The following is a 22,122-nucleotide window of genomic DNA, read 5'->3' on the forward strand; positions in this document are numbered from 1 at the left end:
GAAGTTGCCATCAGTTTATGTTAATGTGTTGGGCTGTAAGCTTTGGGCAACCCAGAAGGTGTTTCCCAGCTGATCTTTCTGGCTGTATGTGCAGCACCCTGTGACTGTGCACTGGGGTGAATGGTAGAGAAGGCTGCCAACCCACCTTGAGCCAGTAATTTTAATCTCTGCTGTAAGTGCAGCAAAGTACTAAAGCTCTGTGTCTTTGATCCTTAGTCTGCTTATATCATACATTCATGTATACATATGCACAGTGGTGTGCATGTTCATGTACAGGAAAGGTTTGTCTTTATGGATCATGACAATTTCAGGTATAAAGAAGCTGCTGGTTACTCACTTTACTGGCAGTAGTAATGTACTTATTTCTCCTCAAGGTATGATTGCCCTTATTCATTGCTATCAGGGCTCACCATTTGTCTGTACATAGTTCTACTTCTCTTAAAAAAGACTCAATGGAACTTGAAAGATGAATCCATAGTTTGTGAAGAGCTCTGATATGTACTTCTGTCCAGGTAAGGAATTGTGATCAAGTTTTCTTTTCTCTATTTTTCTCTTCATTCTGAGTCTTCTCCCTTGCAGATGTGCTGGTCTGCAAGCACATCTTCCTTGTGCTAGTCTTTGGGATAAAGGAAATTATATTATTTTAGGATATTTCTAGTATAAAGGACAAGGTTTATTAATAATATCTCACAAAATTTGGATCTCTAGTTCCATGTCAGGGGGCAGTGTTATGGAAGGGATGTACTTAAAAATTATACTTAATGCTTTGTCATTTACAGATATTGCAAATAGTCCTTTTAAAGTTTGGCTTCTAAAACCCGTAAGTACTCTCTTCTTGTAGAATTCCTGAAATTCCGGTTAAAAATCCTAAGATTCGAGTGACTCTTACTATTTTTTCTCCCAACATGTTCAAAGGAAGGTAAACAAGACAGGAGATATTTCAGCGCTTTTTTTCTTTGAAAGTCGTGGATTATGGGATGTTACAGTGACACCTGGTGGAAAACGGTGTTGGAAGTTTAAGGAAAATTTCCGCACTATTTGAGTACTTCGTTTGCATAGTGTCTTTAATATTACTGTTTTATTAACTAACTGTCATGGTTACAGCCCATTTGTGCAAGGCATGTGTGCACTACCCCTATATAAGTGTGCAAAGGCTCACTGACAAGAATTATCCTCATCAATAACAGCCAAGCTTACCAGTTACAAAGGTTTCGTTATGTGTGTTTGATAGCAACCAAATTTCCTTGTCCAAAAAGCCAAACACTGTTTTGTTACTGTTATAGTGCTGTGGGCTTTTGCTTCAGACTTTAAGATTCACCTTGATTACATTCCTCACAGGAATTAACCTGGTTCTTAACCTGGTGAAGTCACTGTCCCTAGAAGCATACAAGAAACCCCTGGACTTGGCATTTAGTGCTATGGTTTAGTTGGCATGGGGGTGTGCAGTCAGAGGTTGGACTCGGTGATCTTGGAAGTCTTTTCCAACTATAATGATTCTATGATTCTGAGTTTCTCATCTCCCAGTGCTTCTCCCTATACATCCTGAAAAAATAGCCTGGACATCCTAACAATCAAACAGTTCCTTAAAAAAACCACAAAACAAATTTAAAAAATATGTTGACTATTTAAATACCATTAAAAGATTTTTTTAAAAAAAGTTTGAACTGAGGCATATTTTTTTACCTGCACTACATCTAAGTTAATAATTTAAATCCATGCCAGCTAGCATTCTTAATCCTGAGTGGCCACATGGATCAGTTGTTGAACTCTGATTTTGATTCACATCAGCACTAGCACAACTAATATCCAGGAACAGTTTAGGATATAGTAAGTCTAAGAGCCATTGTCCATAAGTATTTCAGCAGTGCCTATCATCTTCGATTATTAGAGATTTTTTAACTGTGGGTGTGGGTTATCCCATGCTACTTGCTAGGGTATTGATGTAGTTACATTGAATTTACTAGCATAGACCTAAAAGTCCTAGAGACCAAATCCTGAAGGTCCTAACTATCCAAAGCCAAAGTTCTTTGCCTCAGGAGGAAAATGCAACTTCCATCTGCCTGTCACCAGCTTCCTCTTCAGTGTTGCTGGTCATGTGAGCTCTGATGGAACTTCTTCAGCCAAGATGAGCTGGATTAGCAGAGACCTACCATTTAAGCAGTCAGACTAAACTGGTTTATTTTGGCTGGATCTAAGGAGATGCTTCTTGAGCAGCTTTGCTCATGGGCTGGAGTGGGGGTAGCATCGGTCTGGAGTGAAGTGACAAGCAAATCGGGTAGTAATTCCCCCACACCTGAAAAGCTGAAAAGGTGAGATTTGCTTTCAGCTAAGGGCTTCAGCCCTTTAGCTGAAAGCAAATCTCACCCTAGATGAGCCTTACTCTCATCTGGAAGTTCCCTTGAGTAATGGTGAGGAGATTGAGATAATGCACAAGGAAATCTCTCCAATGCTTCCCAGGACAACTGGAAGAAAAGGAAGGAACCTGGTCCTAAAAGCCTTTCCTTCCTTGAACCACACTGAGCCACGTGCTTCCCTATACTTATTGTCTGTCCCCAGCCTGACTTTCCCTTTCCTCCTACCTAAGTGCATTGACTCCTTTCATTGCATGGACAGAACAGCACAGGACATTGTACTAGAGCCTGAGCCAAAAAAAGGCAGCATCAGGTTAATGCCAACCAATTCACCTCTGCTGTTGCTGGGTTAGTGTTATCCAGGTTCTCAGCCTGTTTTATTGCATGACTCCAGAAATGTTTCCTTGGCAAGTGAATGGGGCTTGGAAAGGTATGGTGGAAAAGCAGGTACCCTTTCTAAGCAGCAGTAACAGAATGTGCCAGCCTCAACTGATCATCAAAATGCTATATTATTTATAAAGTAGCACATTTGATTTATGATGAGTAATACACATGCACAAAATGACATAGCATTTGCATATGTATACATATGTATGTGTGTATGTGCAAGCTGGATTGATTTTCTACAGCAGAATTACTCTGTGGATATGTCTCCTGGTGCCACAGACCAGGACCTGGATGTATCCTAAGTTTGTCTTTCCACAGACCTCTTTAATGTGAGTCTTCAACTTCATGTAAGACTCTTCACCACTCTTTAAATCAGACACACGGTTTATCTGTCAGCTTCATTTTTCTTCCATGATATGGATGCAAACTTACTTATACAATTGTGCCTCCTCATCTAGAGAACCCCTATCAAATTTGCTCTAGTTAGTTTGTGTCTAGATTGTGTCTGAAGGCAGACACGGGTCTGTTCTGCGTGGTATTTTGGTGTGGCAGTAGAACATTCGGAAATATTCAGAAAAAGATTAATTAAGATTTTTGCCATGTCTGATATGAGCAGTGGTGTTCTAACAAAATTTTTAATCATCACCACCAGCACCAAATTTTCTTAGTTGCAGTCACGTACAAATATATAGAAATAGCTTAACCTAGTCAAAATTAACATTAGGGCATTTTTTTCCCACCGTTTCCCTGTTTCCATGTGCCTCGAAGCACCTGATTAAAAGCATTGCTCTTAGTTTCCTTTTTACGTTAATGATATTTGTGTAAGAAGATACAGTGACTTTCATTGGTCAACTCTTTTGTCTCAGTGGCTTAATAAGAAACTATGAAATAGAGGTTGCATAAGTTCAAGACAAGCGATCCAGGAAGCTGAGAAGTAGTTGAGGGAGCAGAGTGCAAACAAGGATTCAAGAAGTATTTCAATGATCTGACACGCAGAAATGTCACAGTTGCACCTCGGTCACCTAGACTAAAAGGAGTTTGTATGGCCAAGTCAAGGGAAGAGTGAGATGAACAGATGAAATCGTTTAAGTTATGAGGAACACTCGCCTGTGGGTTTTCCCTCTAAAAAGGCTCATTGCTTTTTCCTGCCTATGGATTTCTGCAGCGCACTGTGCTTTCTCAAGGAACTGCCAAAACTTATGTACAAGTAACCTGGTAAGTTTTCAAAACCTGTACCTAACCTTTTGAAATACAGATTGTTGTTAGCACTGTAAGAACTTCATATTGCATATCAGTTTCCAAAATTACTCTAAAGAATGGGTTTTACTAAAACTAACAGAGTTTGAGAATTAATGTTTAACATTTGAATTTGTGGAGTCTGGTAAGGAGCAAATGCCTCTACTCTGACTTCATGCAATTACTATAAATGCTAAAGACCCTGGAGAATGGGGAAGAGAAATTTTTATTCTTTCAGTTTATTCACTTTACTTATTTATTTCAGTCTAGTCCAGGGCTTTTCTTTACATAATCAAGGAAAACTGTAAAGTCACAAGAAATTTTCTGGGAATCTTGACACACACAGCTATCCTGAACTTAGTTGCAACTTAATTTTTAAATTAGCTGGTTTAAAATGTGGATATTTATGTAAGTATTAAAATTACTGGTCAAATCCTTAGTTTTATACACTCTTAATATTCCTTTGAATAGTTTCCAGAATTTATTATTTTTCCTTCTATGAATGCAACACAAAGATAAGCAAAACCTTTGAAATCTAGACAATTATTCTGCCTTCAGGAGTCACTTCCTTGCCAGCAATGTTGATATGGTTTAGAGCACTGTGTATCTTTGCTTTTTAAAAAGGACATTTTTTGTGTTGGTGCTAATTGTGGGAACATGCTGCAGAGAACTATCACCTGCTCTATTTTATTTCATACTCTTGCCTGACAGTTCCTTTAAAACTATTTGGAGCTCTTGCACCAGTGAAAGAGTTAATTGGCTTCCCTGGTGGAAGCCTATCATGCAATGATAACTTTAATGGGGATCCTTTGATTTGAGTTTAAATTAATCCAGAATAAGAAATAAATTGCTCTTCCTTTCAGCTTTGAAAGACAGGAAAATCACATTTATGTTCAGTGAATGTATTGATTCAGGTGTGAAAAAGGTAATCTTCGAGTTTGAGAGTCGTAAATCTTATTTTTCTTCTCTGGTCTATTTGTTGTGTTCGATTTTTTTTTTTTTTTTTGTGACAGCTTTGATTCTCACTATTGTCACGGTGTACCTAGTGTGCTGAAAATTTCTTCCTGTGAATTGTTTTATTAAAGCTGCTCTTACCTGGTTTCAGGTCAAAACTTTAAGAGCTGCTATTCAGCTTCTCTAAGGTTGTTGTATGCATCCTCAAATCATTTGCACTTCAGTGACAGTGATAGGTTTTGCACGCTTTGAATGATGTGGAAAAACAGGCACATTCATTGGAGAGCACTTCTGGCAGGAGAGGAAGGATGGTGGGGATCACCATGTGGCTGGGTGGAACTCCTTCAAAAAACGGCCAGACAAAAGGCATTTAGCTTGAAGGAAGGTCTTTCCTCTCCCAAGAGGTCAAAGCCACTTGGCTTTGTCATTTAAGCCCAACATAATTGTGAAGCGTTTGTTATTGGCTCAGTGAATCAGAATGGGGAGGTAAGAGCCAAATTCCTACCTCAGATAATTTAACACCGACTGATTCTGCCAATGTCTTTGTTTGATGGTATCTCTGAAATTAGTCTTAAGTGAGAAGCTACTGGTGGGTCAACAATAAATTTCTCCAGATGAGGAAACATCAGCCAAAGAAAATTTGGTTTACAAGAAGCCAATGATTTAATGTGTTTTAATCAAAGAATTCTGGATAAATATTTTGATTATTTTAAAAAATGATGTCTTTTCCTATAGGAAGGAGAACTTGGAATTACTAACCTTTGCAATGTTAGCGACATCACTGGAGCGGTGAGTAATGGTTTACTTTGTTAATTACTGACATTTTATGTTCCTGCTGTTTGAATACAATGGATACAATGATCATATTTTCAAAGACTTCAGGAAAATGTGCACGGCTGCCTGTCTAGCATAAGCCATAAGTTGAGTGGGTAGATTTGGTTCAAATTATTAGAGACATGGCTATATTTTTTATTTAAAAAATGTGTCAAGGATGATGATCTCTGGTGTGAGTTATGTTCACATTTGTGATCTACAAAGTTCATAACCTCTCATTTTTGAGACAATGGACAAGGATTCAAAACCAGTGCTGCCTCCAACATGCAAATCATTAAGACTGTCCTATTCAGTTACTTCTGTAGAGTTAAGCAGTTTATTTTGTTTTCTCAGGGATTCAGTGTAAGAAAACTTTTAATTGTTGAACATTTAGAGTTCTCTAGCACTTACATGTGTCTGTCATGGGGGCTTAATGCCAGCTTTCCATAGGAGCATTCTTGGTGGACTTTGGCTGATTTCCTAGTTCAGATTGCAAATGCAATTCAAGCTGGTGGTGATAAATAACGGAGAATAAAATTTTTCAGCTCCACTGAAGTTGCTGAATTGAGCTTAAAGGCTAACTGGCAAAAAAAAAGATTAAAGTATGTAAACATATGCATGCAGGATGATAAGAATGGCTGGAACCAGTTGAGAAACATATAAAGAGGACTACAGTAGGGTTTTTGCAAGTTATGTAACAAGGTCAACAGCACATGCCCAAAGGAAAGGTCACTTTTAATATTGAAGCATTCAGTGAATATGGCCACCAGAGACCACTCTTGATAAACCTTCAGGATCATAACAGGACTTCCAGTAGGAGGCAGATAAATGGACATTATTTCTAGGAAACTGATGTTCATGTATTAGATAAGAAACACATTTTAATGAATATGTAAGCACCTGGTATCTAGTGAGGCTGAGCCGTTTATGATGCTGGGACCATAAAAGCCTCTGTTGTCATGACAATACATAGCAAGGTTGACTCACCTGCTTAAGTCACTGAGTATCTTTGCTCAGTGTTATCAAGTCTTCACTATATTTTTCATGAGGCTTTGAAACACTCAGTATCAGTCTTCTGCTTTTAAAGTAGTTCCATCTTCCCTTTAAAAAGAAAAACCTTCTCAACCACTAAGAATTAGATGGGACAGCATAAACAAGAAAGGTCCAACATCAAAACTGAATGATATAATATTTAATTTTTTCTCTGAAAACTGAATGCCTATTGGCAAGCACATGTGGGAGGGCTTGTGCTGAGCATCTTTCCTCTGTGCTTTGCTGTGCTGCACACTGCATGTATGCTGCTTCTGCACAGTGATAAAATAAAGCTGGGAGGGAGGGAGCACTGGTCACACCATAGCCGGCTGAGTTAACTCATTCCCAGAACAACACTGAATTTATCTTGCTTTATATTTGTTTTTACATTGAGAAGGGCACTATACAACATAACTCTTACAGTAGGATCTGAGTACTTATAATACCCATATGTACCTTTAATATATTGCTAATGCAATAAAGGAGTATCCCTTGCCTTTAGAATTCGGCTTTCAAAGTCATTTTTAAAGCCATCCTCTGTCTTTGCAGTGTACACAGGGATGTCAGTTTTGGAATGCAACTGTGCAAACTGACTGTCCACTGAAGTGTGTGAGTATTACCTGAGTTTGGCTTTACAGCACTTGTCTCCTGTCAAGTTTCTTATCCAATGGCAGACACTCAAAATACAATCAGAGCAGTATTTCTATGAAAAGAAGTCTATATTTTTTTTACCAGTTCCTTATAAATTCTGTTTTGGGAATTAATAATTCTTGTTAAGCAAGTTGCCTCTGATATAAAAATTTTCCATTGAGTTTGTCAGAATATATGCATTTTATGGTTCATTAAACTCAACACAGATTTTTAGATAGTGAGAATGCATTAGTGCTTTTCAGGATTTTACTCTACTGGGGCTATTTCAGAGTTGCATGCAGATGGAAATGAAGCACATGGCCCTCAGTAGATTTATTTCTTGTTTTTGCTAAACCAGGTGGATGAGAACTAGCATTGATCTGAGACAATTACCATGATAGCTTTTAAACCTCTAATTTTTCTACATCTCTTGAACAGCTGAATTTCATTCAACCTTAGCATCACCCTAATGCTGACTTTCTGTTTTTTCAAGTGTGGGTTTTCCTTCTTTCATTGTTTGCCAGTGATAAAGTTTTGTAATGTACTTTCACTGTAAGAAATTCTAATAAATTGATGTTATCTGTTTGAAATACTCTGTGATTATATTTATGCTAACCCCACATTCTATGAATTTGTTTCTTGGCAGAACGAGACATATACTAGAGCATGTGAGGTAAGTTAAATGCCATCAGAGCAATACAAAAACATCACTATTTCAGTGACTGCTCTGTTCACACAGTGCTAAGAAATACAATGTAGATACACAAACTTACCAACTCAGATCTTATTCTTTTGTACTCCCTAAAGCTGAAGAATGAGTTACATACCTTTTCAGCATGGTGACCAAGGACAGGTTTGTATTAAAAACTGCTGTGTGACAAAGAACATTGCTGTAAAGAAAGCAGACTAATCTCAGTATTATGAAATAGGACAGATCTATGTAAACCATGTTCTACACTCTCACAAGAGTGTTGTTCATCCAATTCTTCATTATTTCCATTGAAGACTATCCAGAGAGAATACTTGTTAAGGCTGAGCAAGAAGTGGAAACAAAGAGTGGGAGCTAGGAGACAAAACTCTTGACTGGATAGAATCTAAATGAAATAAAATGCAAGTAAGGGGCAACATGTGGCCCTTCAGAAAGAGATCTCAAGTGGGGAGTGCTGTGGATGGACTGGTGTTCACAGTGATGAGTATGGGTCAACAAAGTGCTAGTAAAGAGATGGGCCCTCTAGCATGAACACTGAGGGCAGGGTAGGATAGGATGGGGATGAGATGATTGAAAGATTTGTTTGGCACTGTTGAGACCTCAAGATGAAGGCTGTTCCCAGATGGAAGCAAAACATTTCAAGGAGGTGATGGAGGAGTTGGAGAGAGTCTTGAGTAGAACACTTCCATTTGAGTGGAAGAATTTTTTTTTTTTTGGTAATGTTTTTTAGTCTATCAAATTGTGATGATGACAAAGGTTTACTAATGCACTAAATGGTGGTTTTGGAGTGTAGGAACAGTCTAAGAAGTAACCAAATAGCTTTTGTAGAAACATAAAATGGGTGTAGGGGTTTTGTTGCTTTTGTGTTGGGGGCTTTTTGCCTGTCTGGTCATGCAATGTGTCACTTAAATGTGCTGACTCTGCAAAGGCTTTTTTGGGATTATCTTTCCACTGGATCAGCTGACTGACTTGACTATCCATATGTCAGGCATGCACTGTGTCACTGCATCCAGAGGATCAGGTCATTTCAGCCTGCAGAGCAAAGGAGTGGGAGTAAGAGTGGGATTTTTTCTTTGACATTAGCTCAGTACTGTTGTCTGAATGCACCTTGGGACTGAAATCTGGTAGTATTTCTCCTTCCACCTAGGAACAGGGGTTTGCCACTGAATTTCATGGGAATAGTCACAAGAAAAGACATCAGACTGTGGCTTATATAGGAATGTTGCTGATGGATGGAGAAAATACGAGGATTTATTGTTTTCAAGTAGACCAGCTGGCAAATTTCCCTCAAAATTTAAGGTTAGGACATTTAGCAAACCTCTTACCTCAAGCAAAAATTGGATTTATGGTTCAGGTTCAGATAAAGATCAGAAGAAAGAATAACATAACGAAAAACAAATGTTCAGAAACACCTGTGTTAAATGAGGCAGAAAGCACTATGAATCAGCATGTAATCTGGGGACACTACCCCTTAAAACAAAGGAATATTGGTTGTAAATTAAAGCTCCAGTGCACACCAGATAATTTATATCTGCTAATACCTGAATTTTCACCTGCTAGCAGATAATTTACCTGAAAGTATTTTATTTCTCTGAATATGAAAATATTGGAAAAAAATTACAAGTGCTTGCACTTGGCACTGAACGTCTAGATGTGACATTATATATGTAAGAATACACAGCTAAGCAAGTTTTCAAATGTGTCTGGGTTGCAACCGTGGTGTCTGAAATAACATCTTACTAGTTTTCATAGGGTGCTGGAAGGGTGTTTCCTCAAATCATAGGAAGAGCAATTAAAAACTTTCCTCACTTGCCATAATGAATTGCTTCTGAATGATCTAAAGGTTGATTATCACTATAAAATTTGCTGCTGTATGAATTTTCCTCATTCATAGGTAATAGATGAAGCAACATGTGAAATGCAACATGTGGAACTTATTACTGACTAGTCAAAAACTTTGTCTTCCTGACTCCATGGTGATCACTGAAGTTTATTTCCAACTGTAATGAACTATGTAAACTAGTTCATTCTTTCCACAAAGGGACAGTGTGTAAGGAGGAAACCTTTAATTCAGGGCCCAGTGAATTGATGAAAAGGCTCTCAAGAAAATCTTTGGAGTGAGTTCATGGTAGTGCTACTTTTGAGATTTCATATAATTATTTCCACAGGGTTTGTGTATATGCAAAATGTCCACAGAATTTGTATGTATTTAAAATGTGTCTGCATGATTCTGGAAGGAAGTTTGCCTTTACACAAAGCTAACCAGTGAGTTCTGTGCCCTACACAGACAGTTTCCTGTAAGTTTGGCTGTAGCTGTGCAGAGGATGCATATGGAGTTGAAGCACTAAGTAAGTCTGAATAGAGTCCTGTGTCCGATTGACAGTCTGATAAATTCATAGTTTTATTCTATGATCTGGATTTATTTAAAAAATAGGAATATCTTGAGTATTTTCATTAATCAGAAAACTACCACTCTTCTTTTTTGTTTTAACAAATACACTGAAGTTTATCTTGGAGTAAAACATTTTTCCCTCCCTTTCATGGATATGAGACTTTTTGAATCCAGTCTCAACTGTTTAAGATGATACCTTGGGCCAATACAGTGTTATTGAAGTAGTCCCCTTGAAAATCTTTTCACAAGTCTCTTCTTTATGTTTTTATTCATAAAAATTTTACTAAGTAACTGTAAATAAAAATGGACTTACACAAGGATGGGGTAGTAGTCACAACTCACATTGAACCCAGCCCATTTCTGTCTGGTGTAGCAAACTGTCTTTAAAATGCCATGCAAGTTACTCAACATTTTCAATATATTCTTTTATGTGTTTTTATGGGCTTCACAGCTTTCAGATGTGTGAGGAAAAAGCTTTTTACCTCTGAGATGCAGAGATTGCCATGAAAGATTTTTTCTTCCTGTTATATTGTATTTTCCCCTCAGACTACTTGAACAAACCTAGTGCACCATTTGCATCTGTCATTGGAAACCACAGTGTCACACTAGGGTGGAAGGCAGCTAACATCTCTGGGGTGAAATATGTTATCCAGTGGAAGTTCAACAAGCTCCCTGGTGACTGGAGGTACACAGAGGTAAGGGAGGACACTTCTTTTACTTTGCAAGGAAATTGGCTCTTCTCTGCTCTTAGGGTTTTTTGTTTGGTTGGTTTTTTGGTTTTGGTTTTTATTTTTTTGGTGGTTTTGTTTTTTGTTTTTTTTTTTTTTTTGTTTGTTTGTTTTTTGGTGTTTTTTTAGAAAGATATTGGATAATATGTTAGGTACATGAAAGAGATTTTCAAAATCATGAGTGGCATGGGGAAGCTGAGAAGCAGTGGATTATTTATGCCCCATTTCCTCCAACACAGGTACCAGGGACCTTGGTTGGAGGTACAGGTTCAAAACTAGCAAAATTCATTTCCTCACTGAATGAGTATTTGAAATGTTCAGCTGCTTCCTGGCATGTGTGGATGTTAAATTGCTAAATTTAAACTCCTGAATATTAACATTGTGAAAATTACTAAATCAGGTTTGAAAAGTGACTGGAAAAATTAGCGGAAGAAAAAATCGAGTTCTAAATGCAAATATTCCCATTGTTTCATGTTGAGCCATGCTCTTGTGAAATACCAATGAGAATATTCAGGAGAAATATGGCTGTAGGCTTTCTTTTCTTTTTTTTTTTTTTCCCTGTACCTTTCCCTTGAGAATTTTTTTTGGTTCTTGTCAAAGCACAATACTTGGTTAGAAAGACCTTTGTTCTGACTCAGTGGAGTTATTCTCATAATTTGTTCTTTTGCGTCATCTGTACACTTGTTATCTTGCCATCATCTCTATTGGACCAATTTACAGGGCATGACAAGTTGGTGCCACAAATCAAAGGTAAAGACAATTTGCTAAGCAGGAAGTTATTCTGAATGAATCATTGATTAAATAATAGGGAGCAATTACTTCAGACAGTAAATATTTCAGTGTAACTAGGATCCTTTGTATCTGAAACCTGTGGTTATATGTTTAACATACATTGCTTGTAATATGGTACTTTTTTAGCTTTTTTTAAAATTTTTTTTCTTAAAATTTACTATTATATTGCATAAATCCTTTGATCCACCTGCTCATTGTTGAGATTTGGTGCCATGTTCTGAAGTAAGAGAAGAGAAAATGTTCTGAAGAGATGGAAAATCAAAGTCTGTGCTGAAAAAAACTTTGAGAATTTCCTCTTAATTAAACTTGGGATGCTGCCCTTTTTTATCCTGAAATATGTATGTTGTTGTATGAGACCTCTTTTGCCCTCATAACATCCTACATAGTAGCTGCAGCTGGAGGGAGGAAGAGCCCAATTGTGCTTGTGCATTAATCTAGGTAGTATCTGAGACTTCATATACCGTCAAAGACCTTCAGGCCTTCACAGAATACGTGTTTCAAGTAGTTTGGATCATTACATCTCAGCTGCAGCTCCATTCCCCACCTAGTCCCAGCTACCGGACACAGGCTTTTGGAGGTAAGGAATTGCACTATTAATTCCATCTTTCAGGACTTAACAGAAATATTTGGGTTTCATTGCTGTTTCTTTGGCAGAAAACATTGGTGCCTAGTCTTCAGAATCTATGTTGTCTCTTGAGTATCTGCAGAAGACCAAACTAAAGAACTATAGGTTCTTTTTGTTTGACCTAGAAGATTTACGGCTTCTCCCTGCTTTTGGTTTTAAAAGCAGCACAGAAAAGTACATGGTCAAAATCATGAGGGTACATGGGATACTTTTGTACGTAATTATGCATGTGTTTGATTGAAACACAATCCTGTTTTCCTGGATGTTAAAAAAAACCCTGAAATGTTGTTGAAATGTAACAGTCCCTAATAATATTTTTTGGTGTATAAATGAATTAACAGATATGAAACCTAAAAATACATTTAAAAATGAAAAAAAAAAAAGTCTTAATCAAGTACTAGAGTCAGATATTTCTGTCTTGCAGTTCCTGCAACAGCTCCTGTCATTAAAGACATTCAGAGTTCAAGTCCAAACACTGTTGAAGTTAGTTGGTCTCCACCACTTTTTCCAAATGGATTGATTATTGGATATAACTTGCTCCTGACCAGTGAGAAACATGAATTGTTGAGAGCCTCAAGGGGGCACAGTTTTCAGTTCTACTCCACCTTCCCAAACACCACTTACAGGTACCAAAAGAAAAGACAGCTAACATGGCCAGCTATGAAGTCACACTTCTTGCCCAAATAGTACCAAGTATACATTAATACCACTTCTGCACAATTATGCTATTTACTTAAATTCTTGCCAAAAGCAAGGACACCTTCCTTGAGGTAACAGAGTTGTCCCAGGTAATCTGGCTGCTTTTGCAGAAGTCAGATGGTGAGGAAGGAAAAGCAACTTGATATAGGCTATATTTTCTTAGTTGCTGTTTTAAATTTTTTTAGGCTTGTGTGGCATGTTTTTAGTATAGCAGGAGAAAGATAGAGCAGTCTTCTCTAGTTCTTTAAGCTTCTGGAAAAATTCCTCAGTTTTTGTTAAATGCAAAGGGTATGTATTCTGCTTGTACTGGTAAATACAGATCTTCCTTTGAAATGAAGTTGAGTTGTTCTTCTGAGTCTGAAAACTTATTTTGAATTGAAATTTAGAAGATTGTGTTGTTGTTCTGCCTTTGGGCAGTTAATACTTTGGTTGGTTTAGTTTTTGTTCTAAATTTTCCCAAGGGGTTATATTTAAACGGGCATTGTCTGGAAGTCAAGCACTTCTGTAGCAGCTTCCCTGCTTGATAAAATGTTTCTCAGGCAATCTTTCTCAAGAAACCTGCCGACCAAAAACCTGTCTCTTTGGTGTTACCACAGGTTCAGTATTGTGGCAGTAAATGAGGTTGGTGCTGGACCCTCTGCCGAAGCCAACATCACAACCCCACCATCCAAAGGTACAAGAGTAGCAGAGTCCTTGTCACTGTCTGTTCCCGGGGACAAAGTCACGTTCCCTGGCCTGCCACCTACCTGGCAGAAGACTCAAATATTTAGATTGTGAGCATGTCAAGGAGTTGTACATGGAGGAGTCAGCAGCACCTCAGAGAGGGTCCTGTTCTTCTGCTGTGGGCATGATAAGGCAGCACAGCATGGGAACAGCCTGTGGAGCTGGTAGGCCCAGATTTGAATTGTATTATGAATAAAAAACACCACAGTGGTCTGAGGTGGTGACCAAAAAAACCATGATTCTATTTGCTGGATGAGATTTTAACAGCTGTCAAATGAGTGTATTTCTTCTAGTATGAAATACTTTATGTATTTTTTTACTGTTTTGTCCAAAATTCTCAATTATCTCAAGCCAAATATGTCAAATCATACCAATTTTTTTTGCTCTTTCATGGAGGTATTTATTTTACTATATCAACTAATTAATATTGAAGGTAATGATGCACTATAGCTATTACTCAAAGAATTGCAGAATTATAAATTAATTGGTAGAGAAAGATACACATTGAGATAGAACACAAATAAAAATCAATGTTATCAAAATGTTCTTTTAGGAAAGAAAGTACAAGACTTCCCTTCTCATGAAAAGATTCAGTTGTTAAACACCTGGAAATGCTTCAGCTTTATGAAAACACTTCAAGACTGTCTCAAAATTGCTGATTTTCTGCTATTGGTTAGAGAAACTGAGCTTGCTTCTCTAGCACTTTTTAAAATATTACTTTTTTGTGTGTGTTTGTGTGTGTATTAGCTCAGACACACTGATATTTCCTTACTTGACGACTCCACAGAGGTCTGCTCTAGGGTTGGCTGACCCTGAGTTATAAACATTTGTGTAATTTTTAAAAAGTCCTGACTGTGTTCACTATGTCAATCCAATCGCCAAGCAATTAATTTAAGGTAGAAAACAAACAAACAAACCAACCAACCCTATCGCCCCCCAAACCCCCACCTTATGGGGGTGTGGAACCACCCCACTCACCCTTACTAGTCACCACATAAAATTTCAATAAATAAATTTCAATAAATGAATGAATAAAATTTCATAAGTGTTTCCCACTGAATTGCATAAGCACGTGCTTTCTCTCTGTGCTAATGTGAACAGGAACAGCTTTTCCTCATGTATCATGTCCAGAAATGGGGTTACTGCATCAGGCACTGAGCTGTGTAGGTCTGAGCCCCAAGAAGAGTCAGGGCAAGAATCTGATTGCTGCTGCAGATTGCAAGAAATGTTACTTGAAAAGAGATGAAGAGGCAATATTGGCCTCTTGTACTCTGCTCCGAAGTCATCATTATTGAAATTACTCACAGTGCATCATGTGAGAAATACATGGTGCTCAATCTATGCAGATTATCCGGGAATAAATTAAGACAGCATTTGATCACAGTTTTGTGATATCCATATGAGGAAATGATATCTGATTGCAGACAGCTGCTTAAAATGGAGAGGAGAAAAAAAGGTGAAGGATTATTTGCTGATGGAAATTAGCCAAAATAATTTTCAAAATAATACTCCATCATTTAAATGAAGGTAGCAAGGATCTGAGATTCAGAAGTGAGGCAAGCTATCTTTCCCAGAGCTACTCATTGCCCAGACAGAAGGTGTGGATTTACTGAAGAGGTTTTGATGTAAATTACTTGGAGCTTTATAAGCATGAAGTTAGTTTATGTGACCAAAACTATCCTTGCTCACTTAAAATTCTGTGACTTTATAAGAAAAAAAAGAGTTAGTAAGTTTATCACCTTTGAAGCAGATTATATTATCCCATTATCATCTTTATCTGTGATAAGTACTTGTTTTTTTAATAAATCACTAATCATTACAACAAAAAACATGACATAAATGTACTTGCCTTGCTTTTCTCCAGCTCTGTGAGATAAAATTCTAGTTTGACTGGGGTTTTCAAAGAGGTCCAGAGGGGTTAAATATCCTGTTTCTGCTGGATCTTGAAGTCACATGGATGTCTTAGTGCCTTTATTTCCTTGAGTCAATAGGGCTTCATTTGCTCCAGCTTACATTCCCTCACTAGGGAGCTGGCTATTGTTGCAGGAAATGATGGTGTGAAATTCACATGGCATAGTCTCGCCCTGTGTGAGGAGCCAGAATCAAGTGTAATGGTGAATAACTCCATATACTTTCAACACTCAAAGAGTTTAAGTTGGTCTTCTGTCGCTGCTAATGTAAGAATATACAGTACAGACATACATACACACATTCGGGTCCACATGCACATGCATGTCTACAAATGATGTGTCTGAGTTAACACCATGCTGCAGTCATCTAAATCCTGAATTTCTCTGTTTCCTAGTTAAGGAAAAAGCAGCATGGCTCTTCCTATCCAGAAAAGAATCTTTAAGGAAGAGATACACAGGACATTTCCTCGAAGCTGCTCAGTGCCTACCAAATGGTAATATACACCACAACATCACAGGTAAAATCAGATTGGACTCTCTCCTTTTCTGTCAAGTGTGACTAAGACCTCTTTACACCAAGGAAAGAATGCATCTCACATAGCTTGAGACAGTATCTATTCTCCCTTTATAGTCAATCAGGAGAAATAGGAACTTTCAGGACATGATTTGATGTATTTGAAATGACAGGCATTAGGAAGAGATAAATTGTTCTCCCCAGTGCAACTCTTTCTTCACTGTATCTAGGCAGCTGCTTAATTTCTTACATTGTAGGTATCTAAATTGAGGTAAGATGAATCTATGTTTCCCTATGATTAATACCTACTTTTTCTCAACATGAATATGGGGAAATGAAGTGGTTCAAACTTCTGAATAAAATAATGTCAAGTGTTAAAAGGTAGTGCTAGTGTGTTAGCTTACTAAGGAGGCACTTAATAGCTGAAGTCACCAGATAACCATGTTATCTCAAATTACTCACCACGCCAATGTTTCTTATCTACTCTAGTCCTTGGTGACAGTGTGGAAATCTGAGTTTATCTACCAAATTTCACAGACCCACAAAGGCTCCAGAGAAAGAATGTTGCCCCTGACTAAATAGCCTTTGATAGTGCAGAGATGGCGCAGATAATCTCAAGCTTGAATTCTAGAGGGAATGGTGCTTTGTGAGGAGATGCCAGTTGCATCTGTTTGACCTGTAGAGGGGCAATCAGTGTCAGTTTGCATATTACATGTCCTCTCTTTGTCTGATTACCTTTCTGAAGGGCAATTCTCTATAATAATGTCACTTACATATGGGAATGTTTCCTTATTATCTGAAAGAAGACTAGAAGTGAGGAGAAAAAACAGTTAACTTTTCTCTGATGATGATGATGATGAGTTGCAGACTGAAAAACTCATATATTAAAGGCAAGTAGAAAAATTAACTGAAAAACCTTTCTTATATTATCTGTGTGCACATATCTTTCTATTTTTAGGAATTTCTGTGAATATTTATCAGAAAGTCGTCTATTTTTCTGAAGGGAATTCTATCTGGGTGAAAGGAGCTACAAATATGTCTGATGTATCCGACCTATTGCTCTTTTATGCTGGCCGGGGGAATATTGTGTCCATCTCAGTAGACTGGCTTTACCAGAGGATATACTTTGTCATGAATGAAAAGGTAATGCTTTAGTGCTTAATTTGAACCATTACGTGATTAATTTTATATGAGAAAATGTGACTTATGTAGATATATATGCACAAAATGTAATTACAAAAATATATTTTAATATAATATTAATATTCACATATTTAGTAATTGTAAAGGGAAGAAAGGCTTGACTATCAGGTCATATTTAAAGTAAGCACCCTACACGGAACTCTGTCTCCTTGCCTTATTTTTCTCCACAGGACATAATTGTTTTGGTTTTAATTTGTTTTTGAGGCTGACTTCACACCCTCCTCATCCACAGTATAGGCACACTGTTTCTCTTGGTTACCCATCTACTCTGTTCATTTCCTACTCGGCCTCAGGAAGGTGGTCAGATAACTAGATAGTGATTTTACTGTCTGTCGTAATTGACAAAATATGTTAAATGTTTCATACAATGGCAAGAGCTCAGATTATAGATGCTTCAGGTTAAAGTAAAAATGGAGATGGCAACCCTGCACTGAATTTCCTACTCATAAAACATCAGTCTACTAATTACATTAGTCTGACACTAATGGTCAGAATTTGCATTTACTCACATAATCCTCTAATGTACAAAGGACTAGAAATTTGCCCATAAGGGTTAGCAGGGGATTTATTTTTTTTTAATCCTCTTGCCCTGTCTGATTTTTCACTTAATGCACAGGGAACAGGGAGCAGGAAAAGCAGTAGTGATGAAAAGATACAAATGAGCTGTAGATGAACAGATCGACGGCAGAGATTTCTGAATTCCGAGGTATTGCTTCCAGGATAAGAGAAGCACTTCCCTTCCCTGCCAGACCATTTTCAAACTACAATTTGCCTCCAAATTGAGTATAGGAAGTTGGGTACACAATTTTCCCTCCAGCTTAGAGGTATGACTGACAGCTTCAGGGTAAGCTGTCATGGCTTTGTGTCCAAGGGTTATACTTGGCTGACTGAACACTCAGGAGCCCAGAAGGACCTAGGACTGTGGGAGAGGTGTTTCACTCTCTCAATCCCCTGAAGGAATTTCGGGTCAGCTTGTCTGCTCATTAGCAAACACCCTATGAATGCATCACCTGTTTTTCTTCTCATTCCCCAGATACATGTCTGCCATTTAGAGAACTGCACGGTAGCTGAAGACATCACTCCTCTTTACATGACATCCCCTAGGAAAGTTATAGCTGATCCCTATAATGGGTAAGTGAACTCCTTTGAGCACTTGGTGCCAAAGGTGCTATAAAGCTCCTCTCTAATTTTCTCCACTTCATTAGTCATCTAGGTTCCTGTTTCAAGCACTCAGGTTAACAAAACAAAAGTACAATTGGCAACAAATAACAAGCTACAAAACAATTGGAACAAGAGTGGTGTCGTGCAGTATTGTTTCCTGCATTTTTGTCCTTAGGATGTTAGCAGAAGAGATAAAACTTTTCCAATGCAGAAATTTCAGTCTCAGAAATGTAATGCTTTTATGAATATGAAGCTCTATGAATTTTAAATGTTCATGCTTAACATTTAAAGTATTATAGAAGAATATTCTCCAATAATATGCTATGCAAATTCCCAGAAGGTAAAAACTGATGTGTCTACTTCCCCAGCATATATACTAATAGTGCCAAAAGCATTTTTCTGTTGTGCATAAAGACAGGCACATGTCTTAGCTGCTAAAATATTTGTGGCTCATCTACAGACTTCTTGCACTGTAGTTATTTGAGTTTATTTTGCTCTATGGCCAGTTATATTTTCTGTCTCCTGGAGGATGGCATATACAGAGCAAACCTTCCACTCTTTCCTGGCACTGCCTCCGCAGCTTCACCAGTGGTGAGATCCAGTGCTCTGAGAACCTTCATGATCAACTTCCAATCTAAGAGACTCATTTTCTTCAACAAAACAGAACAGGCCTTTGTGTCAGGTTTTCTTGATGGTTCAGAGTTTCACACACTGCGATCACATGTGCCATTTAATGACATGGAGAGCTTCGTTTATGAGGATAACACGTTTACAGTGACAAATGGCTTGGCAGTTTTCCACGAGGAGGTTTCTCCAGTGGGAAGTTCTAGCTTCAATGAGTACATCGTGGACTGCAATTTGGCATACCCAGAGTACTTTGGCATTGGCAACTTGGTTTTCTATGGGCCATCAACTCAGCCTTTTCCTTTACCAACTGCTCCTCATCGTGTCACGGCTCTGTTTGGAGCGGACCGAGCCGTGATCAGCTGGAGACCACCTGAACACACCATTGGAACCAGTAAGTTCAGTTGATTCTCCCTGAAAGTTCACTTCTTTTCTTTCCAGAGGAGTAACTTTCTGACTTCCATCTTCTTGATTTGGGCTTTAGTGACTTCAGTAGCAGATCCTGATGGAAGTTATGGAATTACCTCTGTTCAAAAAATTTAGCCCATAATTTGGCAGTAAAATAGCTAAATTGTCCGTCTAAATTAACAGAAGTTTGGGTTGGCAACTCAAATGTCCCCTGCAAGGATTTTAAGCAAAGCTTGATCTTAAGTACTCTTATGGAGTAGCAGTAATGCTGGGTACTGATATCACACAAAAGATGCATGGCAGAGATGTAATGACCTTTGATCAGTGACTGTGCTATGGTTTCTACCCTCTGTGCATGTGTCTTTGAATAGCAGAAAATTACCTGGCCAGGGAAAATTTTTGTTCTGATTTTATTCTTCATGGGGGATTGAAGCATGGGGCCAGAGGAGAAGGGTGTAAATTTTTAGTGTATCCCTTTCCTAATTCCACTGATACTGGCATTTTTGAAAGGAGTCTCCAATATCCTTCTTTCTCAAAGGATGTGTATCACCACTTACTCTGTGTTACAACCATTTACTCTGTAATAACATGATTATTTCTTTCACACAGGTTTATCTGCTTGGCAGAACTGGACCTATGATGTGAAAGTGTCACCTCAGAACCCATCTGAGGAGGAATGGATTGTCTCAAATATTAGTAACACAAGGCTTGCAGTGAAGGGGCTGGCCAGCTTCACAGTGTATGAGGTATCAGTCAGAGCTGTGTCTCCTGCCGGTGCAGGGCCATGGTCAGAGTTATTCAGAGGTACAACTTTAGAAGCAGGTGAGAATTGCTTTGTCACACAGGGAAAATGAAGAACAAAGTGTGTCTAAATATTTCCACCTAGCGAGGCACACGCTTTGGGCAAAGACTGCAAAATAAGGGGCACAAAAAGGTTTTTCTTAGAAATATTAAAGAATACAGGATAAGTAAATTTGCTTTTACTTAAAGTAGTAAAATTCTTAAACTAGAGTAATGATATTAAATATTATTTATGCATGAATATTGGTATTATCGAAATTTTTCTAATGCAAATACTCTATCAAAACCATTATTTGATATGGTAAAAGAGGTGTTAGACCTTTCCATTGCTCTGTAAAGAACTTTCCATTATTAAGTTGTCTGTGCAGTGCCCTGAGGGTTAATGACAATTCGTGGAAAAGTACAGCTCACCAGATGCTGAAAATCCTTGGTTTGAGCATAGGTAATCAGGGGAAATGGATGTGTGCAAAATGTTTGAAATTTCCATGTCTTTGGAATGTTTTTTGAAACCTATTTCACCCAAATTAATCTATGTCTGAGGGGAAAATAGCTTCCAGTTTAAGGTGGTGAAATGGCTCAGGGGTGACTTTCAGCTGATTTTTGCTAAGGACAGGTCCAAATTCACAGTGTTTTTCCAGCATCTAATAGGATTCCATATTGCCTTATTGCTCTGCATCTGAACCTGCCCTGAGTCCCTGAGTTTCTCAAATTATTATATTTTCATGCATTTCTTCTTTGTCTTTTATTCCTTAGGACAGGGGCAGTTTTAAAGGTGCTTTTGTAACTTTCCAGAAACAGGAAGTGCTGCTACTGAAATATAAATATTATACATAAATTGCTTGTTGGTGTGCACAACAGCAGTTTTCTTCCTTTGCAGTGGAAGAGGAACCTTATACGTTGGCTGTGGGGCCTGAAGGTCTCTGGAAGAAGAGATTGGATAGCTACGGGCCAGGAGAACTCCTCTATCCTCATATAAGAAATGTTTCAGGTACCTACTAAACAAATTGTATGCTGCTGCTACAGGCTTTTTGGCGTTTGTTAGCTCTCCATAAATTTTACTAACAGCACTGAAAGACAAGAGTTCTCTAGACTTGAATGTCCTGCAGTGCAGTACAGCAGCTTCACTGAGCCAATCCTTTGGGTTCATTCCCTTTCTTCTATTTTATGAGTCAAATTAATCCTTAGTGAAACACTTCTGACATCACCACAGCACCATAGTTACAGCAGAGCTAAAATCAACCCTCTGAACTAAATAGTTCAGTCTCCAGCATCCCAATATATGTCATACATTTTTAGTAATTGGGCTACATATGTACAATACATGTGCATTATTTCCTATAAAGAAGCATTAGCTGAGCCTAACTGTGCATTTGTATAGATTTTTATAAAGCTGAACTGCCTGACTGCTTTTTATTCTTTAAAGCAGTGAT

At 38.0% G+C, this 22,122-nt stretch overlaps 1 protein-coding gene across 1 annotated transcript in view; it reads left to right on the top strand.

Moving 5' to 3' along the window:
* Positions 1–3,830: 3,830 nt before the first annotated feature.
* ROS1 (ROS proto-oncogene 1, receptor tyrosine kinase) overlaps positions 3,831–22,122 on the top strand; it is a 73,728-nt gene continuing 55,436 nt past the window's right edge. The window contains exons 1-15 of the mRNA XM_088162838.1: positions 3,831–3,953; positions 5,664–5,717; positions 7,323–7,382; positions 8,050–8,076; positions 10,400–10,460; positions 11,051–11,199; positions 12,463–12,601; positions 13,074–13,275; positions 13,945–14,021; positions 16,377–16,499; positions 17,454–17,638; positions 18,732–18,829; positions 19,366–19,877; positions 20,501–20,713; positions 21,570–21,680. Of these exons, the coding sequence (XP_088018964.1) occupies positions 3,831–3,953; positions 5,664–5,717; positions 7,323–7,382; positions 8,050–8,076; positions 10,400–10,460; positions 11,051–11,199; positions 12,463–12,601; positions 13,074–13,275; positions 13,945–14,021; positions 16,377–16,499; positions 17,454–17,638; positions 18,732–18,829; positions 19,366–19,877; positions 20,501–20,713; positions 21,570–21,680 (2,134 nt within the window). The remainder of the gene's footprint in view (positions 3,954–5,663; positions 5,718–7,322; positions 7,383–8,049; positions 8,077–10,399; positions 10,461–11,050; positions 11,200–12,462; positions 12,602–13,073; positions 13,276–13,944; positions 14,022–16,376; positions 16,500–17,453; positions 17,639–18,731; positions 18,830–19,365; positions 19,878–20,500; positions 20,714–21,569; positions 21,681–22,122) is intronic.

This window comes from Sturnus vulgaris, chromosome 3, assembly GCF_052056855.1.
Source record: "Sturnus vulgaris isolate bStuVul1 chromosome 3, bStuVul1.hap1, whole genome shotgun sequence".
Taxonomy (NCBI): Eukaryota; Metazoa; Chordata; class Aves; order Passeriformes; family Sturnidae; genus Sturnus; species Sturnus vulgaris.